The sequence below is a fragment of the Perna viridis genome, chromosome 7 (assembly GCF_037379345.1).
Source record: "Perna viridis isolate PV_CMFRI_1.1 ecotype Kerala chromosome 7, ASM3737934v1, whole genome shotgun sequence".
Classification (NCBI taxonomy): Eukaryota; Metazoa; Mollusca; class Bivalvia; order Mytilida; family Mytilidae; genus Perna; species Perna viridis.
This window is the reverse complement of record NC_142451.1, coordinates 16,059,478-16,084,164: the sequence shown is the minus strand read 5'-3', so window position 1 is coordinate 16,084,164 and position 24,687 is coordinate 16,059,478. Positions and strand designations below refer to the sequence as shown.

The window sequence follows — 24,687 nt, the reverse complement described above, 5'->3', positions numbered from 1 at the left end:
TGTCTCACAAAATTTAATTAAAACATTACAAGTTACAATTAAACAAAATAGATAGGAACGATAGTTTATGTATTGGCTTTCCTTATTCTGAAATAACATTGAAGATTTAGATAGTTAGAACAATAGTGAAATTTTACAGAAGAGCAAAGTCTAGTAGACGAATTAGGTCATATAAACAGATTTCGGTTCTACTCGATGAGAACTGTTCAAATCGTTAGTCATGATGGCAAATCCTTCTAATAAAAATTACACTACGGCAATTTATTGCTTTGAATTATGTTGCCCACGCCTGGAAAGGATGGATAAATCTTCTGTATGAATGAAATGATACTACCAGGTTGACCGGATTCAAAGTCAACCTGGTTCCCTGTCTGACAGTCCACTGTTTCATCATTCTCAAGAACCAGTAGTGGTACACACCCATCTGCTATTATTTTACAACCGACCGGTGGCTTTATAGGCCATGTAGAAGGATCACTACCAAATCTGTAAAATAGTTTTTGTATATATACAATGTATATACATGATCGTATATAAACAAATATGATAGTGTGTATTTAACGCGTTAGTGAGATATAGTATAGGTCGTATTCAAGTGAGTTTTTTCGTGAATAAATGGTACCGTATTGTCCGTAATACTTTGTCATCAATTTGGTTTCTCAATCAGATACAATTATAAATTATCGTGATCTGATGCTTTGGATTAAAAATTGGATGCAACAGCTAAATGCATCAATAGACTTATCATCAATTCAACAGCGCCCACCTGCCGTGTATATAAAATTTCTAGCATTTGATATATTATAGTGCATAAAGGTAAGTCTTTGAACTCATTTCTAACTGATCCTTCTCTGAAAACTTTTCATCTAATGTGTAATAAAACACCTACCCACAACAATGAAGAGTACCCTGTGTACATTTACATTCCATACAGTCAGCTGTCTTCAGTTCAGAACCATCCAACATTTCCAGCCCTCTATACTCGCATACTGGAATATATCTTCCAGTAACTGCCAACACGAAATTGGAATTTGTTAATGTTTATGTCAATAGCACTTGTAAGTTAATATTAAGGGCAAAGCAAAATATAAAACTCGAAAGCCGTAGCAAAAAGATATTGCGAACAACATATTAAAATCAAAAGAACACAAGGAAAACCAGAAGAAATTTCTGTGTATCGGAATGGAAAGCGTCTTTTCAGTAGACCAATAGAAACAAAGAACGGCTATGGTGTAACGTAACAAATATACCAGCATATAAGCTAAATAAAAGATAGTAAATATTTCAGAAATCACCAAAAGGTATTCAATAAATGTAATCACATTTAAGTAAGCTCTGAATGGTTCCGACAACAAAAGTAATAAAATCCACGGCACATGTACATGTAATAGAACGAGGACCATTCTTTAAAGTCAAACAGCAAGGTAATATAACAACACAAAGACACATTAATGACCAACATCTGACTGTGGTCCGGCGCATGACATCTGAGGAAGACCATGGCTGTCCCGACAGAACATCAACAATTATTACTTACTACATGTAGTAGTTATCAGGTATGTACTATTACCATGATGATAGTGAAAACGGAGGGAAAAAAACTTCTAGAATTCTTCACATGAACAAAACAAATTAATTGATCCTTGAATTATGTAAGCATGTTGATCTTTCGAACATTAAGCAGTCGCTGTTACATTATTTATCGTTTAAATATAAAAAACGGCATATTGATTGTAATGCGTACCTGTCTTATCAACCCGTCCATGTGACTGGAAACAAAATCCGTCCACGTATGAAACTAGTATTAGGAATAATAAAACCGGAAACATCTTTTTCGAACCGAGAAAAATTCCAACTACTATTATAACTGTTCATAAAGATTTGTCAACATTAGGTTTAAAATGATGTAATTAAATCACACGAAATGATCATCATCTTGCTGTGGGGGAACAAATTCAATGTTTTGTGTTTTTTTTTTCTTTAGTGGATGACTTATAACCCCTCCTGCAGTAACATTTTATAATTGATGTAAATAGAAACACTGCCAATTTCACAAATAAACCAAAGGTAGACCGCGATGCGTAATATTTTATTGTTTGTGCATTTGTGTTAATAGTTTGTGTTATTGTTGTCTGGCGATCTGCCATTCTACCTTTGTATTTAAATTTCTGACTGCGTAGTACGGCACGTGACCTCGCCATCCACGGGTCATCTCATTTCGAAAACGGCCACTTCCGGAAGTAATTAGAAGCTAGAAAAGTTGGAAACGGTATCCAACTTTTAACGGAACGCAGACAAAACAATGAACAAGGAAATCATTCAACAAACTATAAAATAATCCAAACGCTGGAATTCAAAAATGAATGAGCAACATAGACCCGATCTGTATGAAAATTATGTACTAGTCATAATAGGTATCCACTAGGCAAAACACTAAGGAGTAAAATACTGATGATAAAAGTAGGAGAGTGCAACGTCTAATCTTTTATAATTAATTCTCAATAAAATACACACTCCACAACAGGTTCATCGAAATTTAAGCAACTTTCACAACCCAACCCTAATAAGACATTTTGGAAATTTTAACAAAAAGGGGAATTCGATCAGAAACAGACTTATTACAGTAATAAGATTTTCAACTAAACAAAAGATAATAAAGTGTGTGGCTTTGATTCGACATCCAACCACCAATTGATTCGTTATGATGCGACATATCGGAAAGTTATAGATGGTGGATCGTCACATTTTAAAGTATTTTTTATTGTTTTTGTTGCCTTTGTTTGTTGGTAAGTTTATAAGTTCTTATAGTTATCCAAGTCGGTAAAAGTAAAGTGGATTACATGACTTAAAGAGGTACACGAAAGTTTTAATAATAATTGAAGGCTTTTGTTCCCACAGTGGGCTCTAAATTCAAAGTTTGTTATTCATTGAAAACTGTTTAAACTGAATATTATTTTACTTTAAAAATTACTCGGGGTTCGGTTTAGACAAGTTTTCAGATTACTCAGGGTTCAGTTTAGACAGGTTTCACTGCAATTCAAAGGACACAGAGGAACTAATGAAAGAGAAGAGAGAAATATCGAACAATTGATTCATGAAAATTTGTGTATTATATGGTATTAGAATTTTGTGAGCTAAAAGTGGGATAACTTAAACATAGATTATCAACAACAAAATTTCTTTTGATTAATGCACTTTTTTTCGTTGTTGCTGAAGTTTGTAATGGTAGATATCCAGGATACTAAAGTATATGAAAACGAAAAAAAAATATAATAATCCAAAATTTTAATGATCATTTGTAGAAAAATACAACCAATAAAGCTCTATGTAACGTCACTGATAATTATAATTTAATACACAAATATTAATTTCTCCATTCGAAAGTATTGATTTAATTTATCCATCCATTATAAAGAAGGAAATTTCTCAGACTGTTGGTCGATGTGTCATCTCGAATAGGGTGCATAATTTTGTTCTGGTACGAGTAATGGTAATTCATTCCATTCCGAAGCATTTCACGTGGATCCTGGAACTTCAGTCCTGGGAACGGGAACGTCCCAGGAAAGGTTGGTGTGATTTCGGTCGGTTTGGAAATCAGTTTTAATTTCTGTCCAGTCTTGCAGTCAAGCGTTTCGTCGGCTTCTAACACAAAAATAGGATCACAACCATCGGCTACCATTTTACACCCTACCGGTGGCATGTACACTCCTGCATTAATTCCGAACCTGAAGAAGCCAAGTTTAAAGACTATGCTTAACAAACCCAAGGACAAATATATAAATAACGAAATACATAATATGGTGTGTACACTATACAATTACGGCCCTCTGAGGAGGTGAATATCCAAAATTGTCAATCCGAACTAGTGTTGTTTTCCTGAGGGTATTATACCGAGAGAAATAACCTTAATAAGGTTGACAATTTTTGATATTCACCGAATTAGAGTGCCGTTATTGTTTTATTGTACCGAATTCGAACAAACAAATGACCGAGGGGAACAACCTTAATAAGGTTGACAATTTGGGTTATTCTCCGTTGGATAATAGGGATATTTAATGATGGCATTTTTTGGGGGGTTATCCTATCTTTCTTGAGATTAAAACAAAAAATATCCAAATTAATCTATGTCACATGTTTAAATTTTACCCAACAGAATTAATCGTTTATTACATGTACATGTATGTAAGGTATAATAATATATCTTATATAAGAACTCAGATTCATATAGGAATACTATAGGGTTTTTGTATGAAAATTTGTTTAACATTGACTGTCCTTAGTTGTAGGTATGATATACTGGTATTAAAAAGCTACTTAGAGGAATAGTGATCTACAATATTTATGAAATAATATAGTATTATTGGTATTATATTGGTTAGTTATTTGTCCATTGCTAGCCATATTGGACTGAGTCGTAGTCGAAGTCCAATATGGCTAGCCGAGGACCAATTATAAGTATACCTTTAATGACTAACTAGTCCAATACGCCATCTTGGCCTCGGCCAATATGGATTTTAACTAGGCCAATATGACTTATTGGACGGGTAAAAGCTGATTTCGACGGCTAAATTCGTATTGGCGCACTTTGTATTTTGTATTGTATTATCAGTTTGATTACATTTAGGCAAATATTCGAACGTTAATCAAAAATATATATTACTTTTGTATAGATAATTTTATAAAAAAATGCATTTCTTATTTATGTTGTCTTGGCTGTCGATATGGAAATTGACAACATGCTGTCTTTTTTGTGCTTATGTGGTAAATATTGTCATGATTTTAAAGCACTACAAAAGAAGTTATGATAAACTTTGAAATGTGGACTTCGACAAAAGCTTTTAAAAATGTCACCATCGGGTTACTGAAATGGCTGTAGCTATGACAAAAAGATTAGGATAGAATCTACATTTTTTATATATTCACCGTAAAACCAGCGATTGTAGAAATTCATTTTATTGTGAACTATTTACTAACGTAGACTACATGTATGTCAATAATGGGATTTGATAATTGAATGTCAGATTATTTCTAAAGTTTACCATCAGATATGTCTTCATGTAAAAAATGGCGATAGGATGGTATCGGATGAAACATTTGTACGTACCCACAACAGTTAAGTGTTCCGGTGTTACATTTACAGTCCATACAGTTTGCTGTTTTAAATTTAGAACCATCTAGAACGTCAAGACCTTTATATTCACATACTGGAATCAACCGACCAGTAACTGTAATGGTTGGAAAAGTAACAGCATTTCACTTTTAGGTTTATTTTTATTCTTACTTTTATATTTGTTTTTACTTTATTTGACAATGAAAATTTGAGTGGTGTTTTCCTTTAAACAGAAAACTCCGAAAGCTGAAAGTTTGCACCCCTAGAAAATATTTGCGATAGTACTTATAAAACAGAAAATGCTTAAAAGGGTATCCATGGAAGACCCAGGCATTGGATGACACATACCAAATTTTGTTTAAAAAATGTCATCAATTAAAGATCACAAACTCATGTTTTCTAAGAAATGTATGAAGAAGAAGCAAGAATGAAATAAATTACATACCTAGTAATAAGAAAGCACTACAGAATTTAAGATAAAGGGAAATAACTCTATCATCTATTCATAAATTAATAGAATTTTTTGGGAACCTTGAACATATATTCTGAGTCATCCACTTTAATACAGAAAAATCTATGTTCTCTCTGACAGCATACAATGAACAAAATAAATGGTGGGATAAAATTTGCCCTGTATCTCCCATATCATAAGGATTTCTCTAGTTTCTACATGGACAAGTTTTTAAATGCTGGATTTTTAATGAATAAAGGAGATTAATAAACTATAAAATATTTACTTAGATTGCAAATAGCACCAAACAAGAAATAAAAATATTGAAAAATTATGCCACAATATCTACAGAATTACATTTGGAATATTATTCTTAAAACTATCAGAAATTTTCTTTCTAAGGTGAAATATTTATTTCAAAATATAAGATAATCAATAAATTATTCTGACCTGTTTTATCAATTCTACCGGAGGAAGAATAACAGAATCCATCAGCGAATGGAACAGCAATCAAAAATAAAATCGACAACATTTTTTTTCTTTCAATTTTTATGTAGATTTAACGAAATCGTTGCAATGCGTTTCACCTATAACAGATGTAGCATTGAAACTGCTTTATTTATTTGACCACTTGTTTACACTTGTCAAATGATAAATACTTAACCGCTAAAAATGTCACCTTGCGCGATGATAATTAGTTTACATTATTTATATTCAGAATCAGCCTTTGTGGGACGAGTATGTATCGGTAACGATGTTATTATGATTAAGTGTCGTACCCTAAAGTAAAGTACTATAGAAAATATGGTTTACGCCTTACCTTGAAATAAACATCTCTTAGGTGTTACCTGAAAAATTTTATATTTTCCAATGAAACTCAGCCATTAGAATCATTTATGTAGAGAAAATAACATATGATTTACACATGCACGAATCGAGCGTTTTTCAGGTATAATTATCGGATGATTAACATATATTTGTTTAATGATAATTTTATTTGTTTCACTAAAATATGATGTCCAATATCTACATGATCAGGTATATGAGAATCATTTGTTTTCAAATAGCTATCGTGTTATATGAAATATGATTATCAAGTGATTACCGAACATTGATTTTCATATAGACCAAGCAAATAAATATTATTTTTATAATGCATATGAACCACTTTTGGGTGTGTAGCATCCCTGTTCTATTTTGTTTGAAAAGGTAACACAGATCAACTGTAATAGTTCTGTATTGTTTTCAATCATGTTATTTACATTCTGATGAAAATGAGAAAAATACGCGATTAAATATAAACATCTTTCATAATTACTTGCACATGACCCACACAACAATAGTTCAATTGAAATCTTTGTATCGGTAAAAGACCTAAACATTTTAAGACAAAGGTCTTTTCCATCCAGTCACATCTGCATAAAAGTATATGAAATTTCAGCATGTTTAAAAATGTATAAAAATTCATTTTTATGTTAAAATTTTGAATTTACTGTAGTATACCTGAGAGAAATTATTACAGTAATTTGTCTATGCTGAATTATTTATGATGCAGGATAGTAAGGCGCACTGCCAATTTTGATTCATGTATACATGTAGTAGACGCCATATGTAACAGTGGAGAGTTCAAAGGCAGGTATTTATGTGGTCAAGTCAAGTGTTTCCTTCACCAAAATTTTTACTGAAGGATCTATTGAGGTCCGACGTCTGTGGGACTTACTTTTTTGAAGATCATGTCATTTTAATTCGCAGAAGAGACCTCATATTTTTAAAGTTGGAACAAATAATACAGTCTGCTTCTAAATAAGTTCCAGTTGTTTACATGTATAACTATAACAGTTTGAGAGGTGTTGATGAAACGAGATATTTTGCTTTGGGGAGATATATAACTTGATCGATAAATAATCTTGTCGCACAAGAATTCCTACGTTTGCCAAATTTACGATACGTTTTAACCAGGAACGGGCAAATTGGGCGGGGGAAGAATAATGATACTCATGAAAATGTACATTAAGATCTTCCCATCGATACTGGGACAGTTTTATATTTTATGTTTTAAAAATTGTATAATTACACACATATGTATTTCGACCATTTAAGCTTGACTTACATGTAACTTGGCAAAATTGCACTGTCGAGTTTTATTACAGAAGCGCACGAATTAGCTAAACCGTTAAAACGACCTAAGTATTAACAAAACCTGGCACAATTAACGAAAATTCTTTCTTTTGTTCAATAACAGCTAAGACAGGCGCGTAGCTGAGGCCAAATTGAAGTGTTGGCAAAATTACGGCAGGGGGTCTGGAGGGGGCGAAGCCCCCCGAAGCTCCGCGGAGATAGCGTTTTAGAGCATCATTTATGCCTCTCCTGGATGTATTTTATTTCAAAAAAGAAAAAAAAATTGGGAAAATTAAGTGCAGGCAAAAGCTTTTTTGCCTAACGGCAGCTACGCACCTGAACGAGGTTTTAAGAGTAATCAAGAGAACCAAGGTTATAGCGGTAATCAAAACAATGTAATCCAGGGACAAAGACCAGACATGGAAAACAGACATACACAACAAAGAAGATAAAGTAACTAAAATCATACATACAAAGTAACAAAAGCAAATGAATAACTCGGACTCCACTAAAAACTGGGAGCATGGACCAGGTGCACCGGTAGGGTAAGCGTCCTCTGCTTTTCTAGAAACACCCACCGAGTTGCTCATAAAACGTCAAATACGGGGTAGACAAACGAGGGGAGGAAAGCTATGACCCGTTGAATAAATCAGTTTTCATGGTGCTGATGGATACACCATAACGATCCACGAGTTCATGATAACGACCATAAAACTTCTGAAGTGATGACTTCGATCTTGTAGCAACATAACCCTGTTCCAGAAGCCTATTTGTTAAGAGTTCTAGCACGATACAAAAAGTCTGCGTAGTTTCGGCAAGCTCTGGCATAACGTATGAGTTGTGATATGAACACTCTAGACGCAGGAGCCGAATTATGCAAATTATGCAGTCAACAACTTTCAATAATAGTAGTGTATTAATGACTTCTTTCCTACTACTATTATATTAAGTCATTTAAAATAGTTTGGTAAATTCCCTTGACTGCACGGAAAATCATACCGAACGGTCTCAGTCTTGTATTCTTTGCCCCATAGGCTACTATAGTATACCCTACATTTTCATGATTTTTTTTTTAAATAGTCAAGGAGTTTCAGTCTAACTTTTGACCATGTTTTTCCATTAAGGAAATATCAAAAATGATTTTAGGTCCATTTTAGAAAAAAAAGCACGAACTTTGGTACACCAGGACAGGTCGAACTAAAAATAGATTTTTTCTACTTTCACTTAATTTTACTTTGAGTTCATAAAATAGACCCCTTTTCTGAAGCATTATTTTTCATGAAAATACTGCTTTTCCTCAAAAACATTTTTTTTTGTGTCATAGCTTGATATTTACCCTGTAATTTTGATGGAAAATGATAGTCTTTTGCCAAGAAACAAAAACAGGAAAAGGCAAAAAGAAAGCGCACTTATAATTTTAGCCTCCATGGTTTGACACCCGCTCAGGAATATGTAATACAAGACAGATACCTAACCTGACTTACGCTATACATAGTGTATAGGTAGAACGGTACTGTTTATCATTATTTTAGGTTGGCCTTTTGTGTACCCTACTTAAAAAAATACTTCCGAACACTGTGATAGAACATATTGTACTGATACCCATAATGTTTTATTAATTCAAGTCTCTAACATTATTATACTTTTAAAAATTTGCATAATATTTATTTAAAACCGTTTTATATAAATGCCATGAATTTTTTAAATTTATGTGCCTTTCGCAGAAAAGGTGGAAACTGACCCCAAACATCATCTGCTTAAAATACCAAAGAATCGAAACGGTTTTACTATGACTTAGATCGCAATTTTAGTTACAGAAATGATGATATTACTGGAATTAATCAGGTTACAGCTCCATCATTGTTTTAAAGGAGTGATTTTTTTCACTATTGTCACCTATGGGAAATAAATAGTACTGTTCTAACTATAAGGTTAATGTTGAAATAGAAAGTAATTACTTGGGGGAATGTTGTTTTATCATCAATCAAGTTTAAAGAAAATGACTTCAAAAATTAGAAAATTAGATATTCATACTTTTTTAAACGCACATACATTTATATTAGTGCATGAATTAATGTTATAAATTGTTTAGAAAACGAACAAAGGTACATGTACAAAAAAACCTTTAAAAATTACTCAAGTATTTATTCAAATCAATTGTCTAACATATCATTTTTCTTTAAACCCCATTGTTTAAACAACAGAAGAATAAATAATTGTATTATATTGAATGCTTTTTAACTTCAAATGTATTTCAGTTCCAGTTCAAAACCATTTGATTATAGATACTTAAGTCAAAACATGGAGTTTACTCGATAAATCATTTTCTAACCATGATGTGAAATGATCTCAGTATGATGATGTCGTGTCATAATATACTTCTTCTTTTTGGACTGATGTCTTTGCCGAATGAAAATTGTGAGTAAACTGAATCGATGATTTAAGAGGAAAGTAAAAACAAATGTACCTTTCCACACATTTGATACTGTAATAAGATATAAATATTATCTTTTGTAAACTAAAACTTATTCACGTGGCGTGAATACGAAAAAAATATTTATATACATTAAAACACTTAACGTTATTATAGATATTGCCATTTTTCCTGTTAACTGCAAATTCACTTCTTTTAACAAAAATGTACCCTAATTCTGAACATAAATTAATGCAAACCTGGGTTTCTATACAACTCAACTACACACCATTACAATTTCATATGATACAAGATATCATTACATCAATACTTATGTATTGTCTGCGCACTGTTTTTTTTCTAACGATATATTCAAAACTTTTACAGGTGCTGCATGTACTTTTCCATCCTATATGACTGGAATTTGGTATGATAATAAATTTGTTAAAGCAGAGTTTCAAAGCAGTTCAACGTTGTTTCTGAGTGAATACGCAATCACACGAGATAAAATCAACAAGTGGACTAACCTTACTTGTTACTCGAACAATGGAAATAGATATATTCTCAGGTAAGGAGGAGCGAAAACAAAAAAAAAAAAACAGAATGATATTTTTCGAATTGACTTGCGCGTACATCTACATTAGGTGTGTATATAATAATATGAAATACAATAATACATCTGTAAGAGGAACTGATGTATTAGGAGAAAAATATCAAAAACAGAAGAAGGGAAAAAAACATTAAAAAAAACATACCAAAAGACGATTCAAACCGCCGTAACTAAAATTCTTTGTATGAAATACACTAAAATTAAATATAAGAAACACACATACAAAATGTACACACAAACAAGTAAATACCGCATGCCATACAAAGACAGATCTGACTTATAATATGTTAGATGCCTTCAAGTCGGGTAATAATAATAGAAAAGTTTTTCTGAGACCCCATGTTGGACTCTCTTCCACAACAGCATGATTCAGTCCTTATATTCGTTTTCACAAAAATGCTCAAGAAAAAGATATTGCTCAGTCGGAAATCATGGGACCTTGGCTTATTATTGTAACATTTTATTCGTTTTTTTTTCTGATGCCAAACTACTGTAATACTTAGGTTGTATGTATAAAGAAATAGAGCAAACGTTCCGGGCTAAGAGCCAAATGTATCTGAAATGGGACTCCTGTTCAATTAGAGTATTGATGGAAACGGAAACGATCACAATAACATCGTACATAAAATTTTAATGCAAAAAATGTGCTCGCAAGCGTTTCTTGTTCAACCTGTAAAAATACTACTGAAATTGGCAGATTTGCAGGCTGTGGGTATACCGATTGTCTGTATGTTATTGAGGAGATCTTCTTACCTTCTAATACCTTCATATAATAGTATATAGGTAAAACTCAAAATAGAGTAATCCCCATACATTGCAAAACTCAGTATGTCATGATATTTGGAAAAAATCAATCAATTAAATGTAGTTAGGATTCCTTTTTTTCGGTCCGGTAAAATTTGTTGCTATACTTACGTTGTGACTGAGCCTCATCACCCATAAACATATAAGTCACACCCACTCAGTACAAGGGCGAAAACACATCATGAAATCGAATGATAAACATAGTGGTTTCTCAAGACATGCATACCACCATATTTGCAAGATTCGCCGACATTGTAAAGGGAAAGTAGAATGATTCAAATATGGAACAAGACGGTTTTTAAGTCAAAACTAGATACTTTTGTCTGTTAATTAAAAGGCTAAATCGGGATTTTAGCGAATGATCATTTGCGTGACTATTTCAATTTACGAGTTTTATATAATTTGTTAATTGATTGATTATGTTGTCATTGAATTTACAAACCAAAAACACATATTTAATATAATTATGTTACTTAACAGAGGAAATGCACAACATTGATAATATTAATAAAATTGCACGTGTAAACAATTGTTCATGTATTAAACCTGGAAGTACGACCTTCGTTAAAAATTTTTTCTATCTTTTTTCGAAAAAATTACATATCATAACAAAGATACTCATCACCAATATCATGTGAGGTAAACACTGTACAAAAACGATCTTGTCTGGGAATACCTTGCCATCTCTCGACCTCAATTGGGAGGCGATGGCATTCAAAGGTATCGCATCAAATAACTGATTTTTTCAAACGTTGAAAAATGCACTTTTCTATCCAAAAGGATGATAAAAAATTTTTGACTACCAAACATTTTGATAGGCCACAATGATAAAAAAATGTTCTAATAAATGAAATCCACTTAATCTCAAGGCCAGAAACATTTGAAGTAACTTTTACAAAATGGTAGAAATTTTATTTTCGTCATCATTTACTTAAACGACACCAAAACTTAATCATTCTTGTTTGAATTGTCAGAATATTTAGATATCTTTCTAATTCATCATAAACAATATTGCTTGCTGTTGACGGCTTCAATTTTTAAATAATTTTACAAAAGCGCAGATGCACCTTCTCTAAAAGTTCCTAATCCTCAGAGCCCCAAATCTCAGAACCATATAGTAATATAGGTAAAACAGCTTTAACAACCATATCCAACTGACATTAAATAGACAAGTTATGGCGTCTACATCTCTGCAGCGAAGTGAACATAGATTTAGTACTTTGTTCTTTCAAATACTGTCTTGTAGTAGAAAAGTTTTTCTTCTTCTAATCCTTTCGGGAAAAATTTATAATTTCTTATTCTTCCTCTTGAAAATATCAATATTTTGGTCTTGCTTACATTAATTTTAAGCTTCCATTGGTCACAATAATTTTCAAAACTATCAAGCATAAGTTGTAAGTCACTATCAGATTCTGTTAACAAAATAGTATCGACAGCATATAACAAAAGAAGAATTTTCAGCACCAGAACTTATTGAATGAATACACGTAATATGTTGCTATTCCAAAATGGAATGCAAATTATTCAAGTATAATGAGAAAAGTAGAGGCGTTAAATTTTCGCCTTGTCTTACACCCATTTCACACTTGAATATTCTAGAATATTCATTATTATATCGAATATAAGACTTTACGTCGTCGTATACATTTTGAATAATAAGTAAAAAAAAATCCATTAATATCATTTTCAAAAACCTTTAAAATAGCGAATTTCTATGGACAAAGTCGAACGCCTTTTCAAAATCAATAATGCACTAAATAGTTTTTTCTTCTTTAAACGTAATAATTCAAACAAAGCCTACAAAGAATATATGTGAGCGTTTGTTGAGTACGCACTTCTCTTTGAGATTCCAGTTCAACCTAAAATCCCGTATCGATGTAAAATTTTACCAAAATATGATAGCAATGTAACTGGTCGATAATTTTTATCACCTTTTTTCTTGTATATGGGTATAATAACACCTGTGAACCATGATTTTGGAACAGATCCATCATCGAAAAAAATCATATTAAAATTTCCTTCATGGTGCCAAATGAGGAAAAAATATATTCGTTGATAATTTTGTCATCACCCGTTGATCTGTTACTTTGGCATCTCGTATTGCCTTGGCAATCTCATCTGTTGTGATTCTGCTATTTAAAATAACATTTTCATTATCATCTGTTAATCTGTATTATAAAGTTATGAACATGAACAAACTCATTAATATTTAAATCCTTGAACAAATACCAAATAAACAATCAATAGAAATATTAGTGCTATTCCTTTTCTGGTCATTTTTGAAAATATTCCAGAATTCTTTTGGATTTTTAACTCTAAACTCTCTCATCTTGGTACGCATATATCTATATTAAATCTTCAGATATTTCCATCCATAGTTTTCTTATACTGTTTTTCAGAAACCTTCAGTCTAGTTTTAAAAATATTAGAACCATGTTTCTTATACAAGCGTTTGGCTTTGCGAAATTGCTTTCTAGACATTTTGCATTCCTCATTAAACTAAAGCTTATGCTGTTTGATATTTTGCATATCACCTAAATTATTACTCTTTGCTGTTAATGTACCAATGAAAGGTCTGTTCTGGTGATTTTAATAAAATGGAACAAAAATCTTGAATGAATACATCAATATCTTTTCGCTCTAAGGCAACATGGTTTACCTCCAAAAGCTTTTATAGATAGTTAATTCGATCTCTACCTATGTTTTCGATAAAGTTAGTTTTCTTTTCACATCACCAATTTCTTATTCGACCTGTTAGATTTGGACCTATGTGTAATTATAATTAGTGAAACCACTTGCGATTTTATTTGTTTTTGTTTTTTTCTTTTACAGAACAACTGATACCCAGACTGCAGAAATATCAGGAGAAAGTGGAAACTATTATCATTATCTTTGTATGGATATGACACAAATAACTTCATACTCAATTTATTACTATTTACAGTCGCGTAAGTACAATTATTCGTGAACATTTTCCATTAAATCATCGAGAAGAATTCGAGAATAGTTTATTTATTTATTAGTCCTATATTTCGGACTCCACAGCGAACTCATTTGTCAGACTTATATTTGAGGAAATTCTCAATTTGTAATTTTACTTAATCGGACCAGACGTGTGTATAAGTACACGTTTTTCATTTTATAACCCATCTTTTTGGTTCCAACATTTCAGTTTTATACATTTTATTAGCAATAGACAAATCAAGTGAATTTCACAATTATAACTTTGTTGATAATTTTTAGCATAACTTTACAGGGCGAAATATAATTACGTAATATATAATTTAATATTATATCTGGTACATGTGTGACCCAGGGTTTTTTTTTTTGTTCAAAACATTTCACTCTGGTCGTCAAGCGCTGTCCATACTTTTATCATTTTGTAAGTTTGAACATGAATTTAGCAAAATCCATTCACAGTATTAAAAGAAGGAATAAAGGCAGTCCAAATAATATATGCATCGACGGACATTTATTTTCACGCTACAATCTTGTTAATCATGTATTTTTCTGAAAACATCAAAAAATGTTATATCATCTTAACTTCAAGTATGTAATCTAAAGCGTAAATTATTTTTTCACATTCTTTAACATGTTTCTCTTCGGAATGATTAAAATTCTACTGTAATTGTTATTTTCTTTGTGTAGCAATTGATACTAATGGAGAAAGAGTAGTTGCAATAAAAGAAAGTGAAACTCCAACTGAATCGCAAATATGTACAACGACAACTGAAACACGATATTTCCATGTTATGGTTCGCAAAGGTATTGACATGTTAGATTCGTACAAACATAACCTGCAAGAACATCATGTGACGTAGATATAGGTCATTCGGTTATAAGTCGGTATGATTAGTCTTAGAAATTATTAACAAATCATGGTCCTCTGAAACACATTTCATTCTTTGTGAATGACATTTCAATGTTAATTTGCCAGCGTGATCATGTCCTTCAATGCAAGGCCAAAATAAGTATGACCGAAACAGCCTAAGATCGTAATAGAATAGAGGAGTTTATTAAGAAGTATTATTGGTTCTGTTGCTTTCATAATTAGTAAACGATTAAAATCTATGAATAAAATGAAAAATGTTCCCTTCATTACAATGATTGCGCAAGTGCGAGCAGGGTTTTATCTAATTAGAGATCTTCTAGTATGTTTACAAGCGAACGTGTCACGCAATGTTAGAATGATCATTTGTATTGTTCGAGTTCGACTCTAAGAAGTATCAAATAAGGATGATTTAAGTCTTGCATGCCGATGCCGTATTGCAACATTAATGTTGACCTTAGTTAGTTGAAAATATATACGTGTATAGATGTCTAATTTTTATTGTTTGTCAATCAGCCCTGGTTACGTGAACAGGGAATGTTCCAGTTAATGTTTTAAAACTGCTGGGTATTTCATCAGGATTTATAGTTTTTTATTACAAGCAACTTACAGTTAGTTTCTCGTTTTGTTATTTTCACATACATGTATATTTTAGTACATTCGAACTCTTCCCATTTTATGTCGTGGGCGTTTGATTCGTCATCATAAAACAAGGGTAACGACAAATATACCGAGCACTAATCCGATTTAATCCAAATCAAATCTGACAAAGCCTACTTGTAAGAGGTCTAGCGCGATACAAAAGTCTGCGTAGTAATGGGATGCACTGGCATAACGTATAAGTTATGATATGAAAACTCCATACGCGGTCGTTGAAGGGGTGTTGCCACAGATGAAAAGAAAATTGACAATTCTGAATGAAAAGGCATCACGTTTGAAAAGTTTGGTCAATATTTTTCTTTTACCATTGATTTTTATGTGAAGGTCAAGATATGAGACTGACTTCACACTGTCTAGTACCCTTTATCTCTAGTTCTTTGGGGTAGATGCGATGTATCAAATCCCCGAAACTAGGATGGTATAAAGATAATACGTCATCTATATAGCGGAGACTGAGATTAAAGGATCTAGCTAAACGATTATTATTTTAAACTCCACAATCTGTGCATGAAAGATTCAAACAACACACTGTCATACAAGGTTTGTTTCGGGACAGATGTAGTTCAAATGATCTTCGATAAAAAAAAAATTTCATTATTTAAACAATATGAACTTTTCCCTCAATTCCATGCATTCTCTATACAATACTAGACAGCAACTTGTATTTGCCTCATTTTCCTGACAAATTTTACGAAGATTTTCGAACAAGCGCTGAGAAATTTTCGAATTAAGATATTTTTACTTGAAGTCCAGAAAAAACTCCAATTTGCGTTATTCTTTTCTCATGCAAATGTACTTGATTGGAAACACATTAGTTCGGACATTAGCGTGATTTCTTCATTTTTTTGTACTTGTTCATAAAACAAATTCAATCTTCCGCTATCTTTTTGGAAGGAACAAATGTCATATGAGATCGCGTTTCCCTATTCGTTAATTCATAGCAATATTTTGCTGATCGCAAGATAGAAGCAGTAATACTCAGTCGCCTGAAAAGCTTTTACACCAAGGGTATCTATATTACAAACTTTTAAAAAGTTTTATATACCGTTACAAAACATTGATACAAAACTATAATAGCAATTGCAGGTTCATCATTACTAATGATATTGCTCATATTTTTAAGAATTGGCTATGATAAAAAAATTGTCTATTGAAAAATAACATAAATTTTCCAAGTGCATATTGTTTGTTGCGCGAAGTGCAATAAACAAAATATGCCATCATAGCCAATTCTTATAAATTATTATCTTTAAAAATGAAAAAAAGTAGCTCTGAATTTAACCTTATAGGGGCGTGTCAATATTTTTTTATCCATTGAGATATAACAAAATTATTTTAACTAATCAGATTATAGTATTTATCTCAAATTAATTTATACGGAAATGTAGTCTATAAAGCGCAATCTTCCAAACAAATCCTATTGGTTTATCAGCTGCCTTTAATAGATTTATTCGTATAAGATTCACTTTTTGTAATTATTGTCTATTTTTTAATTAAACCTCATTTTCGCCTACAAAGATATTCGACTCTTTATTTCATCTAAGTCATTTTTAGTATTGTACTACATCGATTCTTGCCTATTTAGTACTTGACATAATTACTCCAAATCAAGTTCATTGGAATTGTACTGACTGCTAATTTCTCATGTTGGTATATTTTGTTGAATTGTCATTTTTAGACATGTTCTGAGCTATTTTTTGAGAGCAATTGCGAGCATTCTAAAAGTAGGTATCGCATTTTGTCAATATTATGTATGTTGAGGTATTTCATGTAGGTTATAGGATGAATGATTGAGCGAGTGGTATGGTGTGTTTGTTTCAGTTCATTTTTTACCTTACATAAAATGGTGATGGTCAAGGCCTTATAATACTACTACTTTAACTCTAACTTTAACTCAGATTTAATGTGTCTTTGTGTTATTATTAAATTTTAAAGTATTGTCGGTCTGTCACAGTGAGGTTTAGTAATTTTGTTGTCGGAGCCTTTCAGAGCTACCTTATTGTAATTTTTTAAAAGACATTTTAGCGATCCTTAAAAGTATTTACTATTTTTAATTTAGGTTATATACTAGGGCTTTTGTTGCTTTTCGTCATATCTATTCTTTTTTTCCATTGATAGAAATGAGGTTATAGGCCTAACTTTTGACCAAACTATACGACAAGCACGATGAATTTTCATTCCGCATTGCCAACTACCCTTCCATCTGTGGCAACATCCATTTAGCACCTGCGTATAGAGTTTTCATATTACAGCTCATATTTTATGCCAGAGCTTGCCACAACTACACAGAATTTTTGTACCGCGCTAGACTTTTTTTTACAATTAAGCCTCTGGCACGGTGTTATGTTGCTACAAGATTGAAGTTATCATTACAGAAGTTTTATGGTCGTCATCATGCATCGTCACGATGTTTCCACCTGCACTATGAGAACTGATTTGTTCAACGTGTCATAATTTTCCTTTCCTCTTTCATCTTATCTGGACTCGACTTGTTATGAGCAACTCGGTGTGTTTTTCTAGAGTAGCAGAGGACGATTACCCTACCAGATACTGGTCCATGCTCCAAGTTTTTAGTGGAGTCCGAGTTGCTTATTTACTTTTGTTACTTTGTATGTATTTTGTTTATTTATGCTCTTTGCTGGGTGTCTGTCCCTATATTACATTCTTTTGATTTCCGCTAGAATATTGGTTCCCTTGATTACACTTTTCATCGAGCTGCTTAAGTTTCCCAAGTTTTGGCATTTTTATGTTAATGAAGAATTGTGGATTTCTATTTTATTTGTTTGATCAACAAAGTTCTTTATATTTTCTAAAACAGAGTCTTACTGAGTATTTTTTTATTTACTCTTGGTCAGTTCTCGAAGTACTGATTACGAATTTTAAGTATTACTTTTTTATTTGGTGTATAACGGCAACACGTCTTTCAGGTTTTTCAAAGCCCTGTATTTTGCCATTTTGTTACTTTTGTTACTTGAAGATTTTTGTTTTTATGCCGGGCACTACGATTATACTCTCTCTCTCTCTCTCTCTCTCTCTCTCTCTCTCTCTCTCTCTCTCTTCTTTTTCCATAAGTTTTAGTCTTTCATTTCTCTTGTACGAAAACATCTTGTATGTTTCGCAATTTGTCGAAATATGATGAACGTTGTTCGTTATTCCTTTCTGTAAAAATTGATGGTCTTATAAACCACGGTAGGTTATTTTTTCTTTCCTTTTCCTGATTTCGTGAAGTATCAAGTTTGGGTTTTGATATTTGTCAACTGATATCTATTTTTAATGCCGACGTTATCTACCATTGTCAAATTTACTAAATTAAACATTATAACCAGGTGAATCTGATATTCTTCTTTAAAATCCTACGATACATACATATATTTCATGCATTGTTAAGTAAATTATACTTTTTAACTAGGCTTTAATCCACCAAAATATTATGATAATAAGTTCAACTGTATGATATTGTTTCCTTTAACTATTAAAGCAGTAATCTCTTGGTACATTTAATTTTGCCAAAAATAACTTCTAAACACTATGACAGTACTGGCCCCGGCGCCACAATAGTTGGAATATACTTAAGTCAGAGAATTCCATGTTAAGGTCAATTGTTATTTTTGTTGATATTATTTTTGTTTTGTTTCTGTCTCTATGCTTTTAGTTCTTTGCCTTTAACTGCTATATATGTTTGTGTGTTGTATGTATTTGTCTTATTATAACTGTTTGTCTTATTGTTTTGTCTGTGTATTTTACATATATACATGGACTGTATAGGTATTTATGTATCTTATATCGGTTATAAAAGCTCTTAAGATCTTATATTGTATTGTTGTGATAAACTCGGGGACTTAAAATAAAGCTTATTTGATATGATTTGATTGATCAAAGTCCTTGAAATTGATGACGTCACAAACAGTTGAGAATTTTCTCAGACTTAATGTAAAGAGAATCGATATGGTGTAGTTTTGCAAGTGGTACTGGAGCCTGAGAGATTTAACCAACGACTAACGACTTCAACTTACTGAAAATGTCCCGATCTATCATATTTTAAATCACTTCTGGCTTCACAGGATATGTTGTTAACAAACAACACCGATTTTCCTGGAAAAGAATGTGTTATGTGCTGTACTTTGCAACAGTACATGGTAGTAAAACAGTAAAACCGAAAAGAAATACATGTTACTTTTGCTTTTAAGTTTCAAAGAGACTAATGTTATATTATTGTAATTATTATGTAATTATTATTTTAGTTACTTTATGTTCTTTGTTTTGTATGTCTGTTTTCCATGTTTGTTTTTTGTCCCTGGATTACATTCTTTTGGTTTCCGCTAGAACCTTAGTTCCTTTGATTACTCTTTGAAAAATCAAATACGTTCTTTGAGAAATGTGTGACCTTTGGCCCGTTTTTTCATCGCACTGTGATATAGGTGGATATTTCGATAAGACATCATCTGTTTTAACCCACGAAAATGATAAAGATGTGTTTCATACTAATAAGGTAATTCGATGAATATACCCTGCTATCCTACTTGACTATACCCGGGAAACCTTAACGAATGAAGTAATGCTCATTTCAGATTACGAAAACAGCGCAATGCAACAGTGTGCAGATCCTCTCCTTGGCAATTTTATGTTTACCTTTGACGACACGCTCAGTGAAAAAAGTACGGGAAACCTTTCTGTTTGCACCGATCTAAAGACAGCAAATACATCATATGTAACAACTTCTACACTTAAAGTCGGGTTTTCAGGTGAGAAAATTATGTTGCCAATCACAGCGAGGATTTTAAAATTATTTAGCGTTTTTTTTGGTTTTTTTTTTAGTGCGTAAAAACGTGTTTTCTGGCAAAACTCTCAGCTTTCCAATGGTCTTTCCCATTTTTCTCCTTAGCTTTTTTTTTAATAATAGAATCTCGTAGAAATGTGACATGTCTTATGATGGTCTTAGGACACATAATTAACCTAAGTCATGTCAACAAAAGTCTCCTAACTTAATATACGTCCTAAAATTTGTCCTAAAGTAAGGATACCTCGGTAGTTGCCCTAAGATGATCTTAGGATACTCCTACAACTTAGTAACTTTAGATACTCTGTGAAAATATCGTTGTCTTATTTTTCTTAACTTCACTTAATATAATTTGAATAACACTTTCTGAAAATCTGGGTTCCTTTTCTTTCCTTTCTATACTCATGTTTCGTGCAATACGTGTTTTACGACTTTTGAAATCGAAGGCAATGATATCAAGTGTATCGAATATAATACACCTCTTCAATATATTCACAATTCATTTTTTAATAATTATCCACATTAAATCAAAACAAGCCTAACATTGTCTTAAGACCATCTTAGGATGACCATAGTAAGGATCATCCTAAGATAGCTTCGATTAACACCGTACAGCGTGTTACAGACATATCCAAAGACCATCCCAAATTTATTTCTAAGACATGACTTAAGACATATCTGAGGATATTTTCACTGACATGGCTCCTATCTCATTATTCACATCATCCGGATTTTCTAAAACATTTAGTGAAAAGGTACAAGGCATTCTTCTTCCTCATGCTTCAGACACTGATAATCTCATATTGCTCAAAGTGCAAGACAGAAGTCTTAGTTACCTAACTATACGTTCAAAGTTAGCATAATTTATAACAAAAATTTGATGTGAAAAGTGAAAGAAAACAAAAAACAGCTCGAAAATGTATGACTAGGAAATATCAGACACCCTCGTGAACGAATTTGAAATTTTACTCTTTGATGTCTCTGATGTAAGTGTCATCGGGGTTTGAGATTTTTTAGTTAAAAGTTTCATTATTCTTACTTCGTGAATAAAAATTATACAAAAACGTTCATTTTCACAGTTCTCAAAAAAATCATATTTTTGGATACCTGCATTTCAAATCTTTGAAAGCGTAATCAGGGGAACCAAGGTTACAGCGGTAATCAAAAGAATGTATTTCAAGGACAAAGACCAGACATGGAAAACAGACATACACAACAAAGAACATAAAGTAACTAAAATCATACATACAAACTAACAAAACCAAATGAGCAACTAGGACTCCACTAAAAACTGGGAGCATGGACCAGGTGCACCGGTAGGGTAAGCGTCCTCTGCTTTTCTAGAAACACCCGCCGTTTGTAAAAATATTTATATTTATATATCTTCAACAAAAAAAATACCAATCATATATATATATATATATATATATATATATATATATATATATTTTTTTTTTTTTTTTTAATTATTTTTTTCTACTTTTACATACAGTTGTCTGAAGACATTTCAACCATTATACGTACCATTTTTGTTATGCCTTGAAAATAATTTATTTGTTAATGGATATTTTCGTTGGTTCAATATTTAATCTCGCAAGGACAAAGGCAAAATAAATGTGTATGATTTCCTAAAAATAATAAAATTGTGTATGTTTAGAATGATGACGGTTATTGACCTTGTTCTTTTTAAGTTACTTTTCTTCTAGGAGATAATTACTTTGGCTGTCTCATTTCATTTCAATCTGGTTCTACATATTATACTGCCTTATACAACTTTGATGCAGATACAGATCTTTCAGTTAATCATAGATTTTCATGCATGGTAAGTAGCAAAAACCACAGTATACAGTAAACGATAATTTAGTTAATTATAATCAGGTGAAATGATAAAAAAGTGACTAATACGAATCGCTAGAACCATTGAAAAAACTTATCGGTTCAAAAGTTAAAGGTCTTTGTCATTAGCTGATTGGCCTGTAGGTCTTTCTTTTTCTTTCGCCACACATGATATTCAGAAAGCAGCTCAGTGGGTGTCTTGGGATAGGCAAGAACTTCCTGACCGATTCTTAGTTTCCCTCTGCTATTTTATGTTTACTTCTTTTGTGTTGTATGACATATTCTTTATATGAAAATTGAAGAACAAATTATCAAAAATTAAAAACATATTCTAACAGAGTGATTAAAATACACGCAAAGCCAGATTTCGAATTAACATATCCAGGAGATGTTCCCTGATTGAAAGTCAAGTTTTAATCATTTAGATTATTTTCTACCCTGTTCAATAAACTTTATATTTCATGCCCTTACGTGAATAAAACAACAAACTATAAACAATAATAAGGCCTTTCAACGGTGTAGTATTTCGTTTAAATTATTATGTATATATTATTTGACTCCTTGTTAGTGTTATTATATTTGAAACACCAAAAAGGTTATAGAATACGACAACACCAATGTGACTGCATCCCAAAGAGCGCGTGTTTGCCATGCAAATCAATCGGCAACCAAACTACCAAATACTGAAAGTCTATATCCTTCTAGTGCTGTCACAGCTGGAGGAGTATTATATATTACGCCATACAGTAAGTAACAACTGATATTTTGCCGGGATATGAGTTTTTGTTGTATTTTTCAACAGCTTTTATTATTTTACTTATAAAATTAAGGAGAACATTTCTACCTGCTTTTTATGCACACACTTTTACACACTAGTTGATTTTTATTGAAAATATGTTCAGAAATGGTAAAAATTTGTATAAATTCTTACATCCGAATGGGCCGTTAGCAAATTAATTTCAAACAGATGCTGCCACTATACGACACAATTGACTCTTCAAATTCTCTTTTATTGTACTATGCCTGAAAGGTTAATTTTATAATCCTAATGTATCTGTTTTATGTTTTTTTTTTCAGAAACTTGTAGTAAGTAACAATTTTGTTTTATACTTTTCATGTATTTTTGTAAATGAAGACTACCAGAGATATTATTTTCACACTGCATTTAAGGCTTTTAATGACAATAAATACAATACATTATTATTAACCAATGCCTTAAAATAAAATTAATATAGATTATTCATTTCAAACAAGTAAATGTGTCTCAGCTGGGACAGATCAGCGATTTCAGGTAAAACGGTTAATATAATTAAAGGTCGAGAGAACCAATGCAAGATTTTTAAGGGGTAGAATTTATTAAAATTCAGATTTCGCGCAAAAATTAAATCCCCAATTTTAGTGATGGAGCACACGGGGGTGGGGGGCCAAAAGATAATTGTGATTTTCATATGTAGCATCATATTTTTTTTATCAATTCTTGAAACACAATATCGAAATTTGCAAGATATATAATTGGTATTTTTGTTGTTGTATTTGTTAATGATACGTCTTGCTATATTTTTCTAACTTCGGTTTTCGTAAATCGTGTTGGGTCTCGGCTAAACCGCGAGCGCTTATAGCTCACTGCGACCCACACGGCTGTATTTTAGGACATACTATAGAAAATATATAAACACACCTTTTTGGTGCAGCGAACGGTTAAGGCTTTTTGAAACTGTATTGGCCGGTATAGGATTAACGGCTAAACATAAATCAATTGAAAGACAAATTAATGTAGATTTTTATTATCATATCTGTATATGTTTAAAACGGTAAAATGAACTTTTATTTTGTAATTATTAGATTAGTTAAATCAAATCCATCTTTATATATAGGTAATTTAAGTGAAATCGAGCACTGTAGGTATTGGAAACAGGTAAAACTTTTTCCTATTTTATCCTTCAACAAAAATGGCCTTAAAATTGTTAAATTTTAGTACATTTTCAAGAATTAAAGATATTGTTTGTTTGTTGGGGTTTAACGTCCGAGCAGCAATATTTCAGCTATATTCAGACGATGAACATGAAATTGATGATAAAA

General features: G+C 31.9%; 3 protein-coding genes across 5 annotated transcripts; 1 reads left to right on the top strand and 2 right to left on the bottom strand.

Moving 5' to 3' along the window:
• On the bottom strand, nt 1–2,225 carry LOC148611536 (uncharacterized). 2 transcript variants are annotated; one of them, XM_088595294.1, is made up of 3 exons: nt 2,174–2,225; nt 890–1,010; nt 1–486 (listed from the first exon to the last, which is right to left on the bottom strand). In XM_088595294.1, exons 1-3 carry the CDS (start codon nt 2,199–2,201, stop codon nt 252–254), a joined length of 384 nt encoding a protein of 127 aa, XP_088451420.1. In that variant the 5' UTR covers nt 2,202–2,225; the 3' UTR covers nt 1–251. The 2 variants fall into 2 exon arrangements, with proteins under 2 accessions (XP_088451420.1, XP_088451419.1); XM_088595293.1 differs by lacking the exon at nt 2,174–2,225 and adding an exon at nt 1,745–2,078.
• A 1,045-nt stretch (nt 2,226–3,270) lies between these two features.
• Nucleotides 3,271–6,146, bottom strand: LOC148611535 (uncharacterized). Its single transcript, XM_088595292.1, has 3 exons — nt 6,012–6,146; nt 5,105–5,225; nt 3,271–3,725 (listed from the first exon to the last, which is right to left on the bottom strand). The coding sequence occupies exons 1-3, from the start codon at nt 6,091–6,093 to the stop codon at nt 3,392–3,394; spliced, it is 537 nt and encodes a 178-aa protein (XP_088451418.1). The 5' UTR covers nt 6,094–6,146; the 3' UTR covers nt 3,271–3,391.
• A 3,797-nt stretch (nt 6,147–9,943) lies between these two features.
• Nucleotides 9,944–23,377, top strand: LOC148611534 (uncharacterized). Of its 2 annotated transcripts, none has more exons than XM_088592187.1 (7): nt 9,944–10,097; nt 10,480–10,660; nt 14,339–14,454; nt 15,155–15,271; nt 20,564–20,737; nt 22,479–22,594; nt 23,204–23,377. In XM_088592187.1, the coding sequence occupies exons 1-7, from the start codon at nt 10,034–10,036 to the stop codon at nt 23,360–23,362; spliced, it is 927 nt and encodes a 308-aa protein (XP_088448313.1). In that variant the 5' UTR covers nt 9,944–10,033; the 3' UTR covers nt 23,363–23,377. The 2 variants fall into 2 exon arrangements, with proteins under 2 accessions (XP_088448313.1, XP_088448311.1); XM_088592185.1 differs by having other exon boundaries at nt 22,464–22,594.
• Nucleotides 23,378–24,687: the final 1,310 nt, after the last annotated feature.